The following is a 19,763-nucleotide window of genomic DNA, read 5'->3' on the forward strand; positions in this document are numbered from 1 at the left end:
GCCGAGTGGGGAGCGCGGTGGCCGCTCACTGCTAGGAGAATGGGTTCCAGAGGTCGTGAGTTCAAGCCTCGGTCGGGGCGGATGGTGGAGCTCCAACAAAAGTGAATTTCTCTGTGCTTTATATATATATATATATATATATATATATATATCCTTTTTCTTGGTACCGGGGATGAATAAACACAAAAAATAAGTCCAATGCTCAAACAACTTTTATCTATAGCGCATTCGTCCTACCGGGCTCTTCAGTAGGGCGAAAGCGCTATAGATAAAAGTTGTTTGAGCATTGGACTTAATTTTTGTGTTTATATATATATATATATATATATAAATATATATATATATATATATATATATATATATATATATATATATATATATATATATATATATATATATATATGGATTCAACTTATAAATGTAAAAGTGCATGCATTTATTTTGGCCGAGACGTCTGTTTACAAAATAACAATAAACAGGTTAACAACCGATGTTTATAGAAGTTCAATTACTGTCAAGCCGCCATCTTTGTTTATAGAAGGTGCGACAATTGTCGTCATTTGAGATATAGCAGGAATCTTGCAAAATCTCACGTATAGGTTAAATGATAATAACTGTTATAATAAAGGCGATAAATACTCTAATTAGTTATCAAAACAAATATCTGCCATACAATATACATGTCCGCTTGGGATGCAATTTTAATTTGCCTAAAATCGCTTAAAACAGCCTATACAGCATTTGGGACTACAAGAAGATCGTTTATCATGTACGGCAGGGGGGGGGGGGGGGGGGTGGGGGAGGGTCGCTTAATGCATATAGTCACTTAAGACAGATAGTCGCTTTATACAGAAGGAAGCTACGTCAGTATAGACTCTTCTGGCATTTTGAGTCACGTGTATCTATAATGTAACTACATTACCATATATCAGTTCATGCATAGAAAAATACACGACAAAGTCACGTTGGACTTCAGAATGCGAAAAGAGGAAATATGATGACGTCAAATTAATCAGAAAGAGTCCGTTATCAAAATTGAAATTTCAAACAGTTTAAACCTTTAATCTCTTACCTAATGATTTTTCTGCACGGGTAAAAGGTACGTATGTTATATAAACAAATATTTTGTTGCTCTGGCTGAATTTAAATACGCCATTTTTATGAACGCTGCAGAACAATCTTTTATGAAATTTAAAGATCAATGCAAAAGTTTCAGCAGGTAGCCATTAAACAATCATAACTTGAATTGATAGACAAAAATGTTTAACAATTTAAAGCTTATCAGTTTATGGACATTGCAAGGCTATTATAAGGTGTACACTAAAAGTACAGAGAAAACATCATATGACGATGTTAGAAATATTTATTATAGGTAACTAATGCTTTTCAAAGCATCATTTGAGAGTCACAGGAATGCGTATAATTGTACGTCTTCATCGTTCCGCTGGATCACGTAGATTTCATGTCGGTTAAGTGTTGTATGAATTACAGTCTATTTTGTTTTGGAATAGAGGAAAAATACGAATCATGGATATAAAAAAAAATGATGTACACTGTACTATGGTTATTTGCAGGTTACATGTAACTAAAAAAAATTATTCACGAAAAAAGCTTATAAGCTGTGATTTGTGTACTGTCCTTGGTCTTTTGTTCACTATTTTTTTCACTATTTTGCTATTTTATTTTAACAGATTTTAACAATTATTTTTAGGTCAATATTCTCTATGCAAATCATAAACTTTTATCAAAATTTTAATTGCATTATGTTTAAGACTATTATTTTTATTTACAGTCAACAGTGCAAGCAATGGACGTCTATATTCTAAGTATCACAATCTGTATCAGTTTTCTCTTTGGGGTAAGTTGTATGCTTTTATGATTTCGTATTCATCTTTGCTTTATATGTACTGAAGGTTGTATTTTTGAGTTTTGTTTTTTTTTATTTATAGACATCTTTATCTATGAAGTGTGCCGAGTCTATCCCGACAATATCCACTGTTTCCCGGTGCCCTTCCAACGTCACGGAATGGGATATAGCGGCAAAAAGAAAAAGTTGTAATGTCTTGGCAAAGATCCAAAATTGCACACATGCAAACAACTTTGTATATCATTGTGTTCTCAATGAAGAAGCAACGATGTTAGTAGAAGTCTGTGCACCTATATACTATCTGGCAGGTGAGCACAGTGTCATATCCACAAAATAGAAAATTTTGAAATATCTGAGTACAGATAGTGATAACTGATGAATGATTATAGATTATGTGTGTACTATCTTTGTAAGTGTCGACGTCATCATCATGAGTATAATTAATACTAGTAATTAAAGTTGAAATTGTTTCAACCAACTAATAAATTATTATTACATTAGATATTTCGCTTCAATTGGTATTGTTTAACATCAACATTATTTCTAATGTTCCGTGCGGTTTATCACACGAGATGTAACTTTGTTTAAAATTTATAGTACATATACATATATAGTCCTTAAAATACACACAAAAATTACGAATAAGTATAAGTTTTAGAATACTTAACTGAAAGGTCATTTAACTAAACATGACGCTTGTTAACGCTTACTTATATTAGATTCGTTGTGTTTCAGAAGAGGTTGAATGGTACATTAAGTCTTAACTGTTGACACGAGGTCTACTGTAAATAAATATGTATTTTAATCAATACATTTCCAGTTTTTGAATTTTCGCTTGTTTTTTATTTTGGTTTTTGTTTTTTTAATTGAAATAAATCAGTTATTATTTTTTTAATTAATCTTTTCAGATAAAGCATTGCCGTGCAATGTTTTGAGTGTATAAATTGCTTTCTATATTTGCTTTATTATCTGCATCATACATTAGATATGTATAAAGGAATCAATCGGCAATAGATCATGCATGCAAGAATGTGGTATTAAGATACAATTTTGTTTAATGTTCTTCTAACCAAGCGTATTGTTCAATTGTTTCTGTTTCAGGTTACTGTTCTCGTTACAGCGAAGTAGACGGAAAATTTATCAACAAACCTGATTTAGATTGTACAGTGTTTGATCCTCCCTGTCCAAACAGATTTACATCAAATGAATCTTACAAGTGTAAGGAGTTAATAGTTTTTAACAAAGGTTCCTCTTTACATTATTGTGTCACCTTCATTTTTTGACGTGCTTCCGAATTACAAAAAAATGAAATCAAGCATAATTTTATTAACTTATTTCTTTCCCAATATTTTTACCTAATTTATAACAGCGCAGTGCAAAGGGTTTGAACGTTAACTAGGAATCTGTAAGTCATGAGTTCGAACACTGCTTGAGTTTTTATAATATTACCTTTCCAAACAATTTTGAAATTTATCTTTTTGTCAAATATAGAAAAAATTTAAACTGTTGAAAGTTTTTTAATAATAGTGTACTTTTTTCCACAATACCATCGACAGGTGTCCAATGCCACTTTTAATATGCACATGTATTTATCTGCTTGGTTTGTGTACCGTACAGCTTGAGCTTAAACAAAAGAAACAATACAGAAAGTAACAATACAACACAAAGATCTTGAATTATACTTTATTGTTTGGATTATTTTTTAGATCAAAAGTGCTATGAGAAAGTTATAAAACAACAGCAGGAAAAGTAAGAAAATATTTAATATCCATGATCCGTTGTTTATTATAACAAAACGTAGCAAATGACTTTTTGGAGCGATTATTTTACATAAATAATTTACATGTTTAATACTGTAGAAGCACGTATTTTCGTTGGGTGAAAATTTTGTTGTTTTTAAGTGAAATAAGATTTCGTTGTCATTTAATTTCGTCACATCGTAATCTCTCGTAAACATTAATACTTGGGTTAAAATTTCGTCATGGATTAAATTTCGTTGATTTATACTACCAACGAAAATAACGAAATTAAATCCCCAACGAATATTTCTGCTTCTACAGTATATATGTATGTTTGTAAATATGTTTTGTCTTATAAATATCTACTAACATACACAAACTCTTTTGTAGAAACAGTGTAAATCAATATGTTCCATTGGTGACCGTCCTGGCGATAACAATAACTTTGCTGATGGTTCTAGCAGTGGGGTTTAAGCTAAAATGGATAAAATGTTTATGTGGTAAGAAACACAAAAGCACAGAAGGTAAACATTAGACGATATATTTTTGTCGATATTCTTTTTAACTCTTAAAGTATTGTATTGATATTCAATATTAGATTGATGAAATCAGTTATATTTTTTATACAGTCAACAAGCATATAATGTAGTCTTTTGTTAACACCATTACTTTATCTTAATTTCGTATGCACAAGTAACAAAATAAGTGCAACATCTCTTGAAATAATTAACGCTCGATCATATGCTCTCAGTACATTGAATGAAATTGCCAAATGTTTCATACAAGTATGCTATCAACACATTCTTGTATTCTATTCAATTTTATTACTTAGATAGTTCACCGTTCGCGGATTGTCATTTTTTCATGTAATGAACATTGCAGCATTTGTTAATTTTGGACTATTTGCCCAAATGTTTTACTTTTCATGACCCCCCCCCCCCCCCCAAACACACACACATACACACACAAATTCAAAAATATATTGACTTTGTAAATTGGCAAAACTTTAATTTAAAAAAAGACTTAAAATTCAATATTAATATATATGTATATCATTGTATGGTCTATTTTGTTCAAAGTGTCACAAAATAATTATTTTTCTACTTTGTTAAGAAAAGAAAAAACCTGTAATGGAAAAGTCCCCTAAAAGATTGTGCGGATATTTCACAGATATTTTCATGCATCTAATTTTGTTATCCTGTTTAAGTATACTCAAGAGATATCATAAATAATATGCATAATCATGTTTTTAGGGATTTTTTTATCTTAATTACTAAGTTTAAGAAATCTATAATTTTCAGAAGAAACAACAAGATAGTTAAATAATTGATTTCGTTGGTTCAATGCTATGATCATAGCACGTTTATATGCAAATGCGTGTGCCATGCAAACGACTAATAATTTGTTTTGATCCTATTCAGTCAAACGTTTCTTAATATCTTAATCACTTAAGTAAGTAACCATATGCATTTGAAGACAACTTTTGTGGTCATCAATAATTTTGCTGCTTATATGAATGGTAAGAGTTGCATTTGTTTATTTAGTGTAACCATAATGTTTTCATTTTACATAAAAGTAAATCCAATACATATTGCTGATTTTGCATTAGACATTACCTACGGAATGGGAAAATTACAATTTATCTTCTGTCATAATAATTTTTACAAACTTATATATTTAATGTTCTACAAACGCTCAGAGAAAACGATGTATTACGACGTTATATTGCACGGTTTTTAAATGAATTCAATCTTCTAGACTTACATTTAGCACAACAGTACAATAGTTATACTACACTGAATGTCAAATGTTTAGCTTATGAAACGATTTTGATATTTCACAACTACGTTATATGTTTAAAAAGACGTTGCAATGAGAGATATAAAAACCACAATGTAGGGTTTTGTGATAGCTCTCTTTAAGATCGCCGGATCAATGTCAGGACCTAGGTGGAGGAATTAAGACAATTTTAACATACTTGCAATACACGGTGGCAAAGCCAAGCTTCAAAATACAATAAATAATTGCAATATTAATATCAGTTATCAAATTATAGTATATAACTTTTAAAATGTTCCATGTTAATTAATGTTTCTATTTGGTAACAAAAACCAGCTGTTGTTGAGTTGAGTAGAGGCGTCGCCCAAAGCACGTTGTAATAATTTTAGAGATATTTTTATCCTTATAGTATTGATAATCCTTTTATGGTACAATGTATCTCTTATAAGCACTTCAACAGGATATCACGAATTCCATGCTGGTCGCATGATCATGTTTTCCTCTTTTAACCACGCAGCTAAGTAAAGATTTTTCCCAAGAGAAGCATTCAGCTAGTAAAGTATACTCTTTTGCGTAAGCTTGTTATTATATATGATTTAAAGCATTAAAGTTTCTCTCATTTACTCTTATACTTCAATCAGTGTGATACATGTACAAGAAAAGGAAAACCAAGGAACGGTCAATGTACGCTGATGATGCATTCACAATATAGCTAGTTTATTGGCATGAATTGAAAGGGGGGTTTAAAAAGCTGGTGCCCATATTATATGATACGATTTCTCTTTAAATATCTTGAGACTTGATTCATTTAACAAAACCAGAAATATGTTTTCATATCTGTGTGTGATAATTAATTTTATTTTAAGGAAGGAGTGTTTTCTGTGTTTTGTCACAAGTAAAGAAGTGTGAACGCGAACGCTCGTTTCCCGCCTACATTTTACATCCAAATATTTCGGAATTTCTGTCAGATATTTAAAACAAATTTATCTACTAAAAAGTTTAATGAAATCCTTATTGATTTATATTAAATTAAAATTTGTCGATTTAACATTTTAAAAACAATAACATTTATCAATGTTGGATTTTTTTCACATAATGTCACCTAATGATGAGATAATTCGATTTCAGAACAAGTTTTTAGAATATGATTTGCATATAAATTTACATTTTTATTAGGTTTTTAGGTTTTTAACCACTCATTCCATTAATTGATTCGTCTAAAAAATCACTTAAATCGGATTTTCTCTCTTATCATTTGGTCCATTTAATAGCTTCTCTGTCAATTTATACCCTTATGTAAGGTCTTCACAATATGAAAAATTAGAAATATTTTGATATTGGAAACTTAAAAAATAATTAAAATATCTTAAAAATTTAAGAAAATAAAAGGAAATGCGGATTAAGCAATATCAATCATAGTTTAAATATTAATTCTAATTTGTAGAATAAGCTGATAGACATTCTGATATTCTAACGACAATTATGGTAATGATTGTATTTATGTGTTGAATGCTATAATTTTATATGCTTATTACATGTAATTCGGCATGAGAAAGTTTCGCCGCAGCATTAAGATTGCGGTGATCCTGCACTCAAAATTTTTGGGGCCAGTCTGATTTTTATAGAGCTAACGTGCTATCACTCTAGAATAATGAATATATATATATATATATATATATATATATATATATATATATATATATATATATATATATATATATATATATATATATATATATATATATATATATTTATATATAATAAAAAACTTTTAAAACACTGTTTCAAAATATTTCGACCGTGCTACCGGTCTTCATCAGTCGGTGTTTATTCCATTATTTTATATATATATATATATATATATATATATATATATATATATATATATATATATATATATATATATATATATATATATATGAAAAAAATCACAACACCGAAATAAACTCAACTAGTTTCATTTTAAATCATCAGGAGTTTTCATTTAAACCGTTCATTTAAATTATTTAAATTAATTTAATTAATTAATTAAATTTATTATTTAATTATTTTCATTTAAAATGAAACTAGTTGAGTTTATTTCGGTGTTGTGATTTTTTTCATATAATACTACGTGTGTGGATTTATACTATTTATTTTTGGAATATATATATATATATATATATATATATATATATATATATATATATATATATATATATATATATATAGGATTCATGTTCATTATGCTTATCAGATACATGTAGTTAACCATAATGCTACGCAAACAGATAGCCAGGAGACACCATCACCCCCTGATGTACAAATAGAGAAAAAGGAGCCAAAAGGAACCCCAAAACAGTCGGAGACTGACCCTGTCAATGTGATCCCAACTCCTACGTTACCGGATAATGCGTCCTTCGGTGAGCCTGCGAGAAGTTTATCTCAGAGTACCGGTAGTAATTTTGCATGCTCTAGTAACTCACAAATTCACTGATCAGATTGTATGCCTCTTGGGGCATCTGTTTCTTCAAAACTTAAAATTTGAAACAATAAAATTGTTGACTTAAAAAATGTATTGCCGACCTCAGGAGAAGACCTCTTTCAATTGTAGTGCAAGCTGGCAAAATTGAACTAAAACAAGCAGTTTCAAATAAAACTACTACTACAATCCATCAATTGACAGATGCTTTTCTGATATTAGTACCATTTACCTGCAGAAATTTCCCCATGAGGCATGCAATCTTCTAAAGTACATGTTTACAGTTGAGATATTCATAAGGTTCATGGTGATCAAGCTTGAATGATGTATCTAAGTCGTTTAGAAAGTTAAGAGAAAAATCCCTCCTCCCATGGGAGAGAGTGGTATCAGAGTTGCGACTGAATATAGCCTCTAAAGGTTTAAGGTCCCCTAACAAATTTCAAGCCTATAATGGGAAATGGCAGTCCTTTCGTATCAAACAGTGCTACAATTATAACAATGGGCAAAAATGTAACTCACTTCCTTGTAGATTCGCCCATATTTGCCTAGTCTGTAGTGGTCCCATATATGGCCACCCTCAATTTCAATATACAAACTTGTCATCCAAATCTATCCTATCAAACAGAAATGGCGCTGGTTCTTCCAATTCCAGTAAACCCGGTAGGACTTCACAATGAATAACTAGGTTATGAGGCAGATGAACTGAAATTGTTAGTAAATGGTTTTACATGTGGGTTTAGATAAGGCTGTGTTAAGTCCCCGTTCGTTCAGCCTTACAATCAGAAGTCTACGTATGAGCACCCAGAAGTTATTGAAGAATACATTCATACGGGTTTTAGTAAGCAGAGGATAGCTGACCAATTCCCAGGACTACCTCTACCTCTTTTTAAAACTTCACCTAGGGGTTGTACCAAAATCCGAGCCAAATAAGTTTCGAATCATTCATGACATATTTTTTCCTATTCAGGACACAATTAAGTCTAATATACATAGGGAATACTCTCAGGTTTATTATGATTCAATTGCCACAGTATTCAGTTTGGTTCTTCAGTATGGGATGGGTTCTCTTATGGCAAAAACAGATATTAAGAATGCCTTCTGAATAATCCCAGTGAACCCAAAGGATAATCATCCTTTAGAGTTTACTTTGTAAGGTCAATTCTACTGCGAACGGTGTTTGCCGATGGGGGCAAGTAGCTCGTGTCAATATGTGAGAAGTTAAAAACAGCTCTTCAATGGATTATGTTAAACAAGCTAAAAGCAGGGGGCATGTCTTATATGTTGGATGATTTCTTTTCTATTGAGCCTCCTCAGTCTGACAAATGTAAAAATGATTTGATAATTTCTTGGCTTAATTGTGAAATGATTACTATTCCAATTAATGAGAAGAAAATTTTCTGGCCAGTAGCATGCATCACCATTTATGGTATTGAGGTTGATTCTATTGATATGATGAATCGGCTGCCACCAGACAAACTAGAAAAATGTAGGACTCTTGTATATCAGTTTGGTAGGCGTAAAAAAGTTACTTTGCAGGAGCTTCAAACTTTAATTGGTGTCTTAAATTTTGCGTGTTTGGTAGTAGTTTCTGGTAGGGTATTTTTACTTCGTCTGATTGACCTGACTATAGGTGGGGAAAAGCCTTATTATCGGATAAAGTTTAATAATAAGGCAGGAGCTGACTTGGCAACGTGGCTAGATTTCTTCAAAATTTCAATGGAAAAAAAGTTCTTCTAGAGGAACGGGAATCTGCAGATGTCATGCAACTATTTACAGATGCTTCTGGTTTGCTAGGATTTGCTGCTGTGTTTGGATCAAAATGGTTTGCTGATGAGTGGACACAAACTCTTCTACCTTTGCAAATTGCAGTAAAAGAATTTTCAATTGTTTTGGCTTTGGAAATTTGGAGTTCAGAGATGGCAAAAAGAAAAATCTTATTTATGTCAGATAATATGGCAGTGGTAGAGGTAATCAATTAACAGCCTAGTAAGGAAAAGTGCCTCATGCATCTACTTCGACGTTAAGTATTTTTGTGTTTGCAATATTCTTTTTCTGTTTGTTGTTCAGGGGGTCAGTACCTATTGATCTACATAGTACTCTTTCCGATAAACATGACCTACCCCAACTGTCGATATTGGTTGCTGGCAAAGAAACCGGCACTATTCTTAACGAAAAAACTGAAATAAAAGTTTTAAAGGAGTCGCCACAAAACGTACGGAAAAGAAGAAAAAACGAGTTTTATTTTTTTCACAGATATTTTTATTAAAATATAACATATCGAATATGAAAAAAAATGCATCATAACATTTTCCTCTTTCAGACAAGAATTTAAGTAAAGATTTTCCCCAAGAAACTATCTAGTATCTTTTTATAAGCTTTGACATCCAAAATGTTAATAAAATTACATTCTTTAAAGCTTCTCTTTGATTGAAATCCTTGTAACGTAAAAGAGTGAAATTAACAGGAAACAAGAAACGACAAGATAATCTAATTATTAATTTACAACATTACTTGCTCGCTATGCTATTTACGTATCAATTTCGTGCTGAACAGATTGTAAAAAAAATATCTGTTTATCTTTACTTGTAAGGAACAAACTACAAACAAGTGAATAAATCAAATTAATATAACTTCACAAACTGTCACACTTTAAACATACTTGAAGAATTAAAGGTTTTGATACAAGTAGGTCTTTTCAATACTGCTAATTTAACGGCAAAACCCTATTGGAGGCTCTGAGACGTTTTTCAACTATTTATTTACACTGTCATCACATACCTGTTAACCCTCCCGCATTGCGCGGGAGACTCCCGCAAAACGGCCTAAAAGTCTAAGATCTCCCGCATCCAACCTATCTCCCGCGCGGGAGACAAATTTCTCCCGCAATCGTATTTGTCTCCCCCATACCCCCCCCCCCAATTCTGAATCTTTACATGCAAATTTCAACAACCACTGCGGGTTTTTCTCTGATTTTGAGCTCAAAAAGCTGCTGTGTAGCTTGAATATATCAAAATCCATCCAAGTACTGTCTACCGTGATCATAGTATGACATGTTATAGTCCAGTTTACTTTTTACGATTACTTCCGGTTTTGACTTAAATCAGTTACGTATTTAGTTATGCATATGCCTTATAAAAAATAAATAAAAGCTTAAAACATCTTGATTTTACTCTGTAACACCAAAGAAAACAATACACAGCCAGTGGTGTAACTTAACAGGTGCACAGGTAAAGCACCCAAGCCACGTGCAGTGAGTCGTGACTAATTCTGTCTGGCCAGCACAGTCGGTAAAAATCACAAGCTACAGATAAAAGTGAAGCTCGAGGAAAAAGTGTAAAAGCATTTCACAATAGTTTTTAAAGTTTATAGTACCGGTACTATGAATTACAGGGATGCTATAGACATTACAACAGAGATCATTTTTAAATGATACTGGAGAAATACATGTTGTTTTGTGAATTGAAAATCTATCCTATATATAAGGCAAAAAATAATTTTAATGAATATTATTTACTGGTATTTTCTTAACTGGGTTTCACTGCAAATTCAAAATACGCAAAATAAATTTTCTGTGTTTACCCGAGATGTCAGCATGCAGTGATGGTTCAATACTGAACAATAAGAATACTTAATATAAAAAGTGGCACTATTGACTTCTTGTATTGTACCATGTAAACAAAATAATAGTTTTCTGAACATGTACAGCAACACAAGTTGTAATTGCACACTGGTAGTCATAGTAATAATAAAATTGATAAAATAAAAATGATTGCAATTGCATTAATAACAATGATAAAATAAGGTATCTAACAATATTTTTAATATATATTTGCATTTCACGTGAAAAAACGTCGTTTACACAAAATCTCCCCCTTAGCCAAGTTGGTAAGGGGGAGATTCTCCCACATAGCAGCTTTGAAAGGTTAACAGGTATTTCATCAGGTAAAACTAAAATTTAAGAAAAAGTTAACAACTTCAATATAAAAAAATATCAAATTAATGTATTTTATTATTATTTTTTCAATGTATTTAATGATTTTTCTTTACTTTATAAAGAATTTCAAAACAACTTTGAAATGAACAATTCACGCGATTCAACCATTTTTATTTTACTAAAAAGTGAAATAGAAAAATGCAACTGCAATAATATTATCATTTATGCTCTCAGATTAATGCAAATTCTTAAGTGAAATATTATTATTACCAAAATGTTCATACAGAGGAGATGGTGAAAGAATGCAAAAACTTGTCAGGAGATACCCAAGTAACATGCGCTCTTCAGGTAATATATGAAACTTTAATTTTAATAACATGTAACTAATAAAATTCTTCAATTTCTACTTTACTTTTTTTCTTCTGTAAGATTGGTTGAATATCAAAATATTATCAATAATTTTTTTCAGGCTTCCAGTGCAATACTTGATCTACGTAATGCTCTCTCCAAAGAGCTCAATATTCCCCAAACGTTGATACTGATTGTCGACCAGGAAAACGGCACTATTTTCCAAGATGACATTGAAATTGAGACTTTAAAGCAGTCACCAATTGAATTCATCCTAGGCAATCGAAACAGAACTAGTATCATTGAGGACGACGGCTCTGTAGAAAATAATGTTATATCGAACAAAAACATCACGTATGGAAAATGTAAAATGAGTTGCGGTCATTTTACAGGTACTCTTAGGTTATTGATTTTGTCCGATGAAGCATTTATAATAAGTAGTACGAAATCCAGGTACACGTCAATGTACAATTATAGTTCATTTCTATTATTGAAGCAGCTAAGTGGACATTTGCCCCCCCCCCAAAAAAAATCTATCTGATATAACAATGTGCATGGGGTTGGACATCTGAAAAGTTTGATTTCATTTCAGTTTTATCATTTCAATCACTTTCTGATAAAAGCTTGGTAATTTGAAATAGGGAAATCCATTTTTGTCATAGCTACGGTCAAGCTAGTCTTATAAAAGATTTACTGTTGAATCGTCCATATAGACGTAGAATCGTTTTATGAATGACTTTAATTTTAAGAATGTTCCAATGGTCAAGATAATGTAATATCCGATTACTTTTTTCAATCTTGATTACACTTTGTTCCTGTGATTGACAGATAGGAATGTAATAAATCTCCCACTGCAATTGTTCACTGGTCATTTTGTTGTTAATCAATAGTTGGACACTGAGTATTTTAAGTGGCACGTAATAACCGTTGTATGATGCCGACCCATTGCTTTCGTTAAAAAATAAATAAATGTATATTACTATTTTGTATAATTTAACTGAAGTCATTTTTACTATTTTAATATACTTTTATAACGCATCAAATAGCACTGCATATATCCAACTTATACTACATAAATGCATCGTTTTGTTTCTTCACAGATCCAGAAACGCTTTTTGTTTGGACAAAAGAAAAATTGCCTGGGGGTTTGGATTCCGGACTGCTGTGTCCTCGGTGCCCTTATATGCTCTGGGGTATAGACGAACTCAAGGAAAAATGTAACATGTCTAAAGATGAAAAAAAGTTTTTCACAAACGTTGCAATTTTGAATAAACGTACACGCGGTATGATTGATGACTCTGAACCGCGAAAGCCTGAAAGAAGTGTTTCAAAACAACAAACTGACTAGAATGAAAAACACGACTGTTGTTTACAGATGGTTAACAATGACAGTTAAAAAAAACATTTTGCTTTATGTTAAATACTAGTTGATAGTTATGCTGAGTCATAATTAAAGGTAATAGCAAGGAAGTACATAATGAATATTGCATATCTATGTTTGGGTTGTTTTGGTCGTTTTATTTAACAAAATCATGACTCAGCATGAGGAAACAAACAGAAAGAATGTAATTAAAAACAATTCAGTATGTCTTCAATATTTTTATGATCTTATTATCGTTTGAAAATTATCTGAGCATTTGTTGTAACATCACCTATAAATTATTAATTATATAAAAAGGGAAGTGTGAGTTTTCTTTGATGATGCAAAATTACCTTCGTGTGTGTTTTTATATATTAAATTTAGTATAAGCATTTGCATGATAAGCAATTATTATATTTTACACATAGTGAGGAAATTTACCGTCGCATATATAACGAAACGGTAATGTACTTAATTTGAGCAATAATTGTTTTCTTGAATGAAAATTTGTCTTTATGTCATGTATCAATCTCATAAAACATGTATGTCATGAGTTTCGTTCGATAAAAAATATTTTTCTGCTGCGAAAATCTAAGAAACAAAGAAAATTAATTGATCTTTGAAAGGATAAAGAGAAAAAGAGCAAATAGTTATATTCTTGTTTCTTCTATTGTTGATTACAATACTGTATTTTCTTGTTTTTATATTGAAAAGGTTGACAATAAAAACTTTGGATTAAGTTTTTTGAGATCAATTTTTAAGTTCTTCAACATTGAATCCTGTAATCTTCAGGAATCCTACTTTATGTTTTCCTACTCTGTTTTTCTCTGTTTGTTTTCGTCCGATGGTGATACGTACTGATTACTGACTAATGACGTAATAGCAAGGTAAATGTAGTTGTATTTTGGATCAAACTTCAAATTCGAACTGAATTTAAATTTCATTCGATGAATTTATATCCAGACCAACAGACCAATGATATTGAGCAATTTTTTTTTACCAAAGAGCAACAAGTATATTACGATAGTCATGCATTGAATCAAATTACAATTCTAAAAATTAATTGAGATTATCACTCAAAGGAATGGGGGTTCCGATGGTCTAGTATTCATTCCCAGAAATTGTAAAATGAAAAGCCTTATATTGTAAACTTCCTCTAATTTAAACATTTCACCAATTTCGTTAAATTGGACAAGGTATTATCTATGAATCCGACAGACATGCCAATTGTTGTTTAATATATATGTAATATGTATCTTTTTGATGAACATTGTCAGCAAATACAATCTGCCACCGGGTCGCATTCTGACTGACGTTTTTCATACTTATTGCTAGACCAAAATTAATCACCCAATTGTCTATAGGTTTTTCCGTTTTCTCGAAAACGACAAAGACCACAAGGTGGGTGTGACCGGTCGGCAGAAAATGCTCACTCCTCCATGGCACCTGTTCCTACCTTTAAGTTTTTAGAGGTCTGTGTTTGTTCTGCTCCTGTTTTGTTTTTTTCCTTTGGACTTTTGATTTGAACACTATTCGTTATTACCACATGTCATATGTATTGCTGCATGTTTCAGAATGATCGTTAATCAGTATACTTGCATTTCATATATATTTCAAAGACATTGTAGTGTTCCGTGCAGTGAAAGACATTGTATTTAGATGCGATGTTCCGCATCGAATGAAACAGTTCTGTCTTGCACAAATTGCCAACTGGGCAGTGCGATTGACTAAGGCTTTAGAGGGATGGGTTCCGTTGGTCTAGTGCTTACACCAAGACCAAGCAAATACAAAGCCAAAAAATGAGAATATAAGCTATAGATTTAAATATGCATGCTAGCGTAAAACTATGACTAGAAAAACCCTGACATAGAAATGCTATTAATATGTACGCATACTATAAAAAATCAAAATCTGATTACAAAAAGAACCCACAAATACCGTATGTTTTTAAAGGACATGCAAAAAGAAGGACGTGTAAAGGTTAAAAAGGAAATCACGAATTAACTGTGCTCCAAAATTGCAAAGAGACCAAGATTTATATTTTTAACATAAAATGTATGTTACTTCGTATCGTGTTATAAATATGAGGAAATTAATATTTTTAATTCCTGTTGTCTTTTGCCTCTTACAGTAACAACGTTATGTATTCATCCTAACAAGTTATTTCGTATTCATTAATATGGGCTACATCAACAGTCTGCTGTTTTTACTTCTCTTTGTGAATACCAGCTTCAAGTGGTAAGATGGTGCTTTCTGTACATTATTATAAAACTATTCTAATGCATCATATTTTTGGCTGCCAAAAATCATGTATCGTTCATGTCATTGTTAATAAAATATTTTTGTTTTCTTTTCCAAAAGGGTTGATTGCTGCAAACTTTGGGACGAAATGCACCAAAATTGCAAAGGTAAAAGAGTATAAAGAGTTTCGTCTTTGATTCATTATTAGAAATAAATCACTAATTGAAACCGAACCAAATTGCAAGAAAAGCGAAATAAGAGAGAAAGATTTTGTAAATGTTTATCATCATTTATCCTTATTAATGTTTAATCTTTCTTAAAGTTAAAGAAATATATATATATATATATATATATATATATATATATATATATATATATATAAACGCATTACGCATTCATATATGATACTCGTGAATGTAACACACTGCAGACAATTCCTTATTTATTTATTAATTGCAGATTGTTCTCCGGGGTATGTGGGTAGCGATTGTACGGAGCAATGTCGCCATCCGAACTACGGAACAGATTGTCAGGGACTGTGCAATTGTAGTAAAGAGTTCTGTGATATTGCCACTGGTTGCTTTTCACCTAAAGGTATACTTTTTGCTCTTTTGTTTTTTGTAATGTTCGTTTGTTGTCCTTTTTTTTTAATCTTTGAAGGAGGAAGGGAAGGGTCATTTACATGTATCTCCTAATTCTCGTCTACTTCAGATTTTTAAACGCATAGCTGATTTATAATGACTGATTCTAATTTGATAAATATTGTGTATTTTCGTTCATATTATAGCAGATATACGAAAAGGTTTGATGTAAACATTCGATTTACAATGTTACAGTAAAATATTTTGAATGCAGTGCATTTTCAAATAATTTTAGCTAAAATGACTGATAAAATGGGCAATCGAAAAGTCATACCCCTCAATCTTACAGGAAAAAAACTATTCAATAGGTATTGTTTAGAGAACGAGACAGGTTCTCTATGGTTCATACAAATTTGGGGGTGGACGAGTGCGTAGCACTGGTCTACTCTCAAATTTGTATCAAACAAAGAAAAACTGTCGAGTTCTCTAAATGATTTGTGACACGATTAAATGAAAATAAGCATCTGACACATCTAACTGATCAGAAGTGTCATGTAAATTTTATTTCTTCTTAAATCGAAAAACAGGTTCATTACCGGGTCTATACGTGTATTTGGGTTACACATTTATTACACATTTTCAGAAGATCAGTTTAGATTTGACCACAGCTAGGTAAGACGGATATGAGCTGTCTTGATTTTTTGACGGACGAGGTAGACGATATTACCTTGTTGCAGATATGCAAAAATATAGAAGACAGAACATCAAGTATTTGAAGGGCTTCAAATTCTTAGGTTTATAACAACTGTCAGTTTTTGTTTTCGTTTGGACCTAAATAACTGTAAATAACAGTGGAATTAAGTGTACGTGTTCCTGAATGTAAAAAAAAATCTCTTCTAATATATGGGAGGTTTTATTGAGATGTTTAAGAAGGATCCCTATTCCTTTTCTTGCTATGTGTTTTTTAATAGATTTGAATATTATTTGCGTAATGATTTTGCAAAAAAGGAAATTGACATTAAATACGTTGTGTTGATTGTTGCATTGATTTATATAGCATATTTAGATCGTTCTGTATTTAAGATACAAAACAGAACGGTTTGTTGGCTAATAGAGCACGGTGTATCAGCTAATACAGTACAGCATATACGCCCCCAGTAGTCTTATACTGTGTGCTAATACAAAATGGTAAACTTTAAAGAAAAACACCGCCATCATGTCACAAATGATACTTATAGTTTTTAAACTTCTTTTAAAATGTCAAAATGAATATTTTTTGCAGATGGGTGTAGAGCTGGCTATTATGGTGACAGATGTATCAACAAATGCCGATATCCAAACTTTGGGAAAGCATGCCAAAAACGTTGTCAGTGTACCCAGTCCTTATGCAGTTTTATCACTGGATGTGACGCCTCTGGATGTACGCAAACCTTTTCAATTAGTGTAGATCCTTTTTTAAACAAGAGAAATTAATACCCTCGAGGATTTTAAAATCTCGCTTTTATTTTTAATATAGTTTTGAACTTTTTATAATTTTAACAACAAATTGGTGCTCACGGAATTAAGTACCGGTGTAAAATAAAAAATCAACAGTATACAAAAGTCATATTTTAAAAGTTATGTAATTGGAATTTCATGAAAACCAATTATATTATATTGTAAAATCAGATATGGATATGATCTTTCATAGGCAAATGACAATATGCAAATAGAATGAAAAATGTACTTTTCTATATCTTAGATGTAAATTTGACGTCGGACACAATTTCACAATCCATAACGCAATACACCATAGAAAGAACTGCAATGGGGGTTATAGTTTCAGTATCTGTCTTGTCTTCCATAATAATCTCGGCTGTCATCTCCTTAATCATCTGGCGACGGAGGGGTCCATATAGATCTACCAGGAGAGCATCGCAAAATATTCCAGAAAAAGCGCAACAGAAAACAACCAAACAAACGACACAACAACCTAACCATGCTTCTTCAAAAACCAACAATAGAACAAACGTTTACAGTTCCTGTGATATTGCCGGGCCCAGTCAGTTAAAAACTGTCTCCATGGAGGTCTATACCGATCTTTTACAGCTAGACTGTGATCGTACGGCGCAACAGCGCGCGAGTGAAACAGACACTATACTATATGATATCAGTTCTTGTACGTATGAGCCCATGATGAGCTTTGTCAAAGAAGACAACTTGACACGGGTTTAACATACCTCAAAATAATCCCGTAATACAGTACAGGCAACGCCGATCCCTTATATTCTGTGCACCCTTACCGTCAAATTGCAACGCGGTGTTTCATGAAAACCACATACCGCTGTGGTAGGGTCGTCCAGAAAGTCAAAAATCAGTTCTGGAGGGGAAAAAATCGGACTCAAAACGCGAGTTATCTTCCTCGATTAAAAAAATAATTGACAGCTAAACGTTAATATATATCATGTTATTCATGGAACAATCTAATATAACGGATGATATTTTAATTGTTAAATGCATTACATGTGTTTAAAAATCATACAGCAATGCTATTTCATTCAGTTACTTTACGGTGTTTTTTACAACAACAACAAAATCAAAATTGACGTAGCCTATTCAAAAAGTGGTGAGCGTGCTTGGCAGTCGGGTTTTCATTTCTATTTTTATTGTCTTTAAACTTACTAGATTGTGAAAATGTATTGTGACATTTCTGTTTAATCTATGCAAACTGCATACATACAATGTATATGTATTATTCAAATTAATTAATGCTCTCCGTGCGATCGAGTTTTAACAAACATTCAGCCTGTTTGCAATCGTATTATTTAGAAAGCAAAAAGTACACAGTCATTTACTTGTATGATATTGATTATATGTGTATTTTGTATGTATTTTAAGTTCTTAATCTACTTGTTTGTAGGCAAGGTTTTCTGTACAAGTGATATAATATGCAGTCTGGACCCGTTTCACACAACTATCCTATGACTATGATCTACAACTAGACCAACTTTAACATGCCGAGAACCTATATTTCGGGGATTTTCCCTTGGACATTTTGGGGAGGGGGCAGTATATGGACACATTTTTCTCTTCAAAAACTACTAAACTATTATTGTGTTTTGCTTTAGATCAAGGGAAAAAAACGATAAAAATGCACTTTTCATGACGTCACAATTACCCCTTTCTATAACCCTTTACCCTTTCGAATATTTTGTGAGGCAATTAACGTAAATCTTCGTAATTTGTTATTCATGTTGTAACAAATATCAATGCTACGTTTTTTATCATTATTTAAATCTGACAAAATCATCTAATCAAATTCAGTTTTCAACAGTTTCCATTTGAAACTTTATAAATAGCATTTTTGTACTGTAAATGAATAAAGATACAAGTTTGAAATAATTTTATCCTTAATAGCAAAAATTAATTACGTCTGAAACTGATTGTCTACGGAAACAAATCCACGTCTCGCCT

At 31.7% G+C, this 19,763-nt stretch overlaps 2 protein-coding genes across 2 annotated transcripts; both read left to right on the forward strand.

Annotated features, from left to right (window-relative positions):
* The first annotated feature begins 987 nt into the window (after positions 1 to 987).
* Positions 988 to 14,228, forward strand: LOC128182667 (uncharacterized). Its single transcript, XM_052851354.1, has 10 exons — positions 988 to 1,099; positions 1,793 to 1,858; positions 1,950 to 2,175; positions 2,969 to 3,085; positions 3,574 to 3,616; positions 3,997 to 4,106; positions 7,656 to 7,787; positions 12,067 to 12,128; positions 12,250 to 12,520; positions 13,229 to 14,228. The coding sequence occupies exons 2-10, from the start codon at positions 1,808 to 1,810 to the stop codon at positions 13,474 to 13,476; spliced, it is 1,260 nt and encodes a 419-aa protein (XP_052707314.1). The 5' UTR covers positions 988 to 1,099; positions 1,793 to 1,807; the 3' UTR covers positions 13,477 to 14,228.
* Positions 14,229 to 15,593: 1,365 nt separating this feature from the next.
* On the forward strand, positions 15,594 to 18,530 carry LOC128182668 (multiple epidermal growth factor-like domains protein 11). The gene is made up of 5 exons (XM_052851355.1): positions 15,594 to 15,726; positions 15,850 to 15,896; positions 16,189 to 16,323; positions 17,593 to 17,730; positions 18,052 to 18,530. Exons 1-5 carry the CDS (start codon positions 15,668 to 15,670, stop codon positions 18,522 to 18,524), a joined length of 852 nt encoding a protein of 283 aa, XP_052707315.1. The 5' UTR covers positions 15,594 to 15,667; the 3' UTR covers positions 18,525 to 18,530.
* Positions 18,531 to 19,763: the final 1,233 nt, after the last annotated feature.

Source organism: Crassostrea angulata, chromosome 5 (assembly GCF_025612915.1).
Source record: "Crassostrea angulata isolate pt1a10 chromosome 5, ASM2561291v2, whole genome shotgun sequence".
Taxonomy (NCBI): Eukaryota; Metazoa; Mollusca; class Bivalvia; order Ostreida; family Ostreidae; genus Magallana; species Magallana angulata.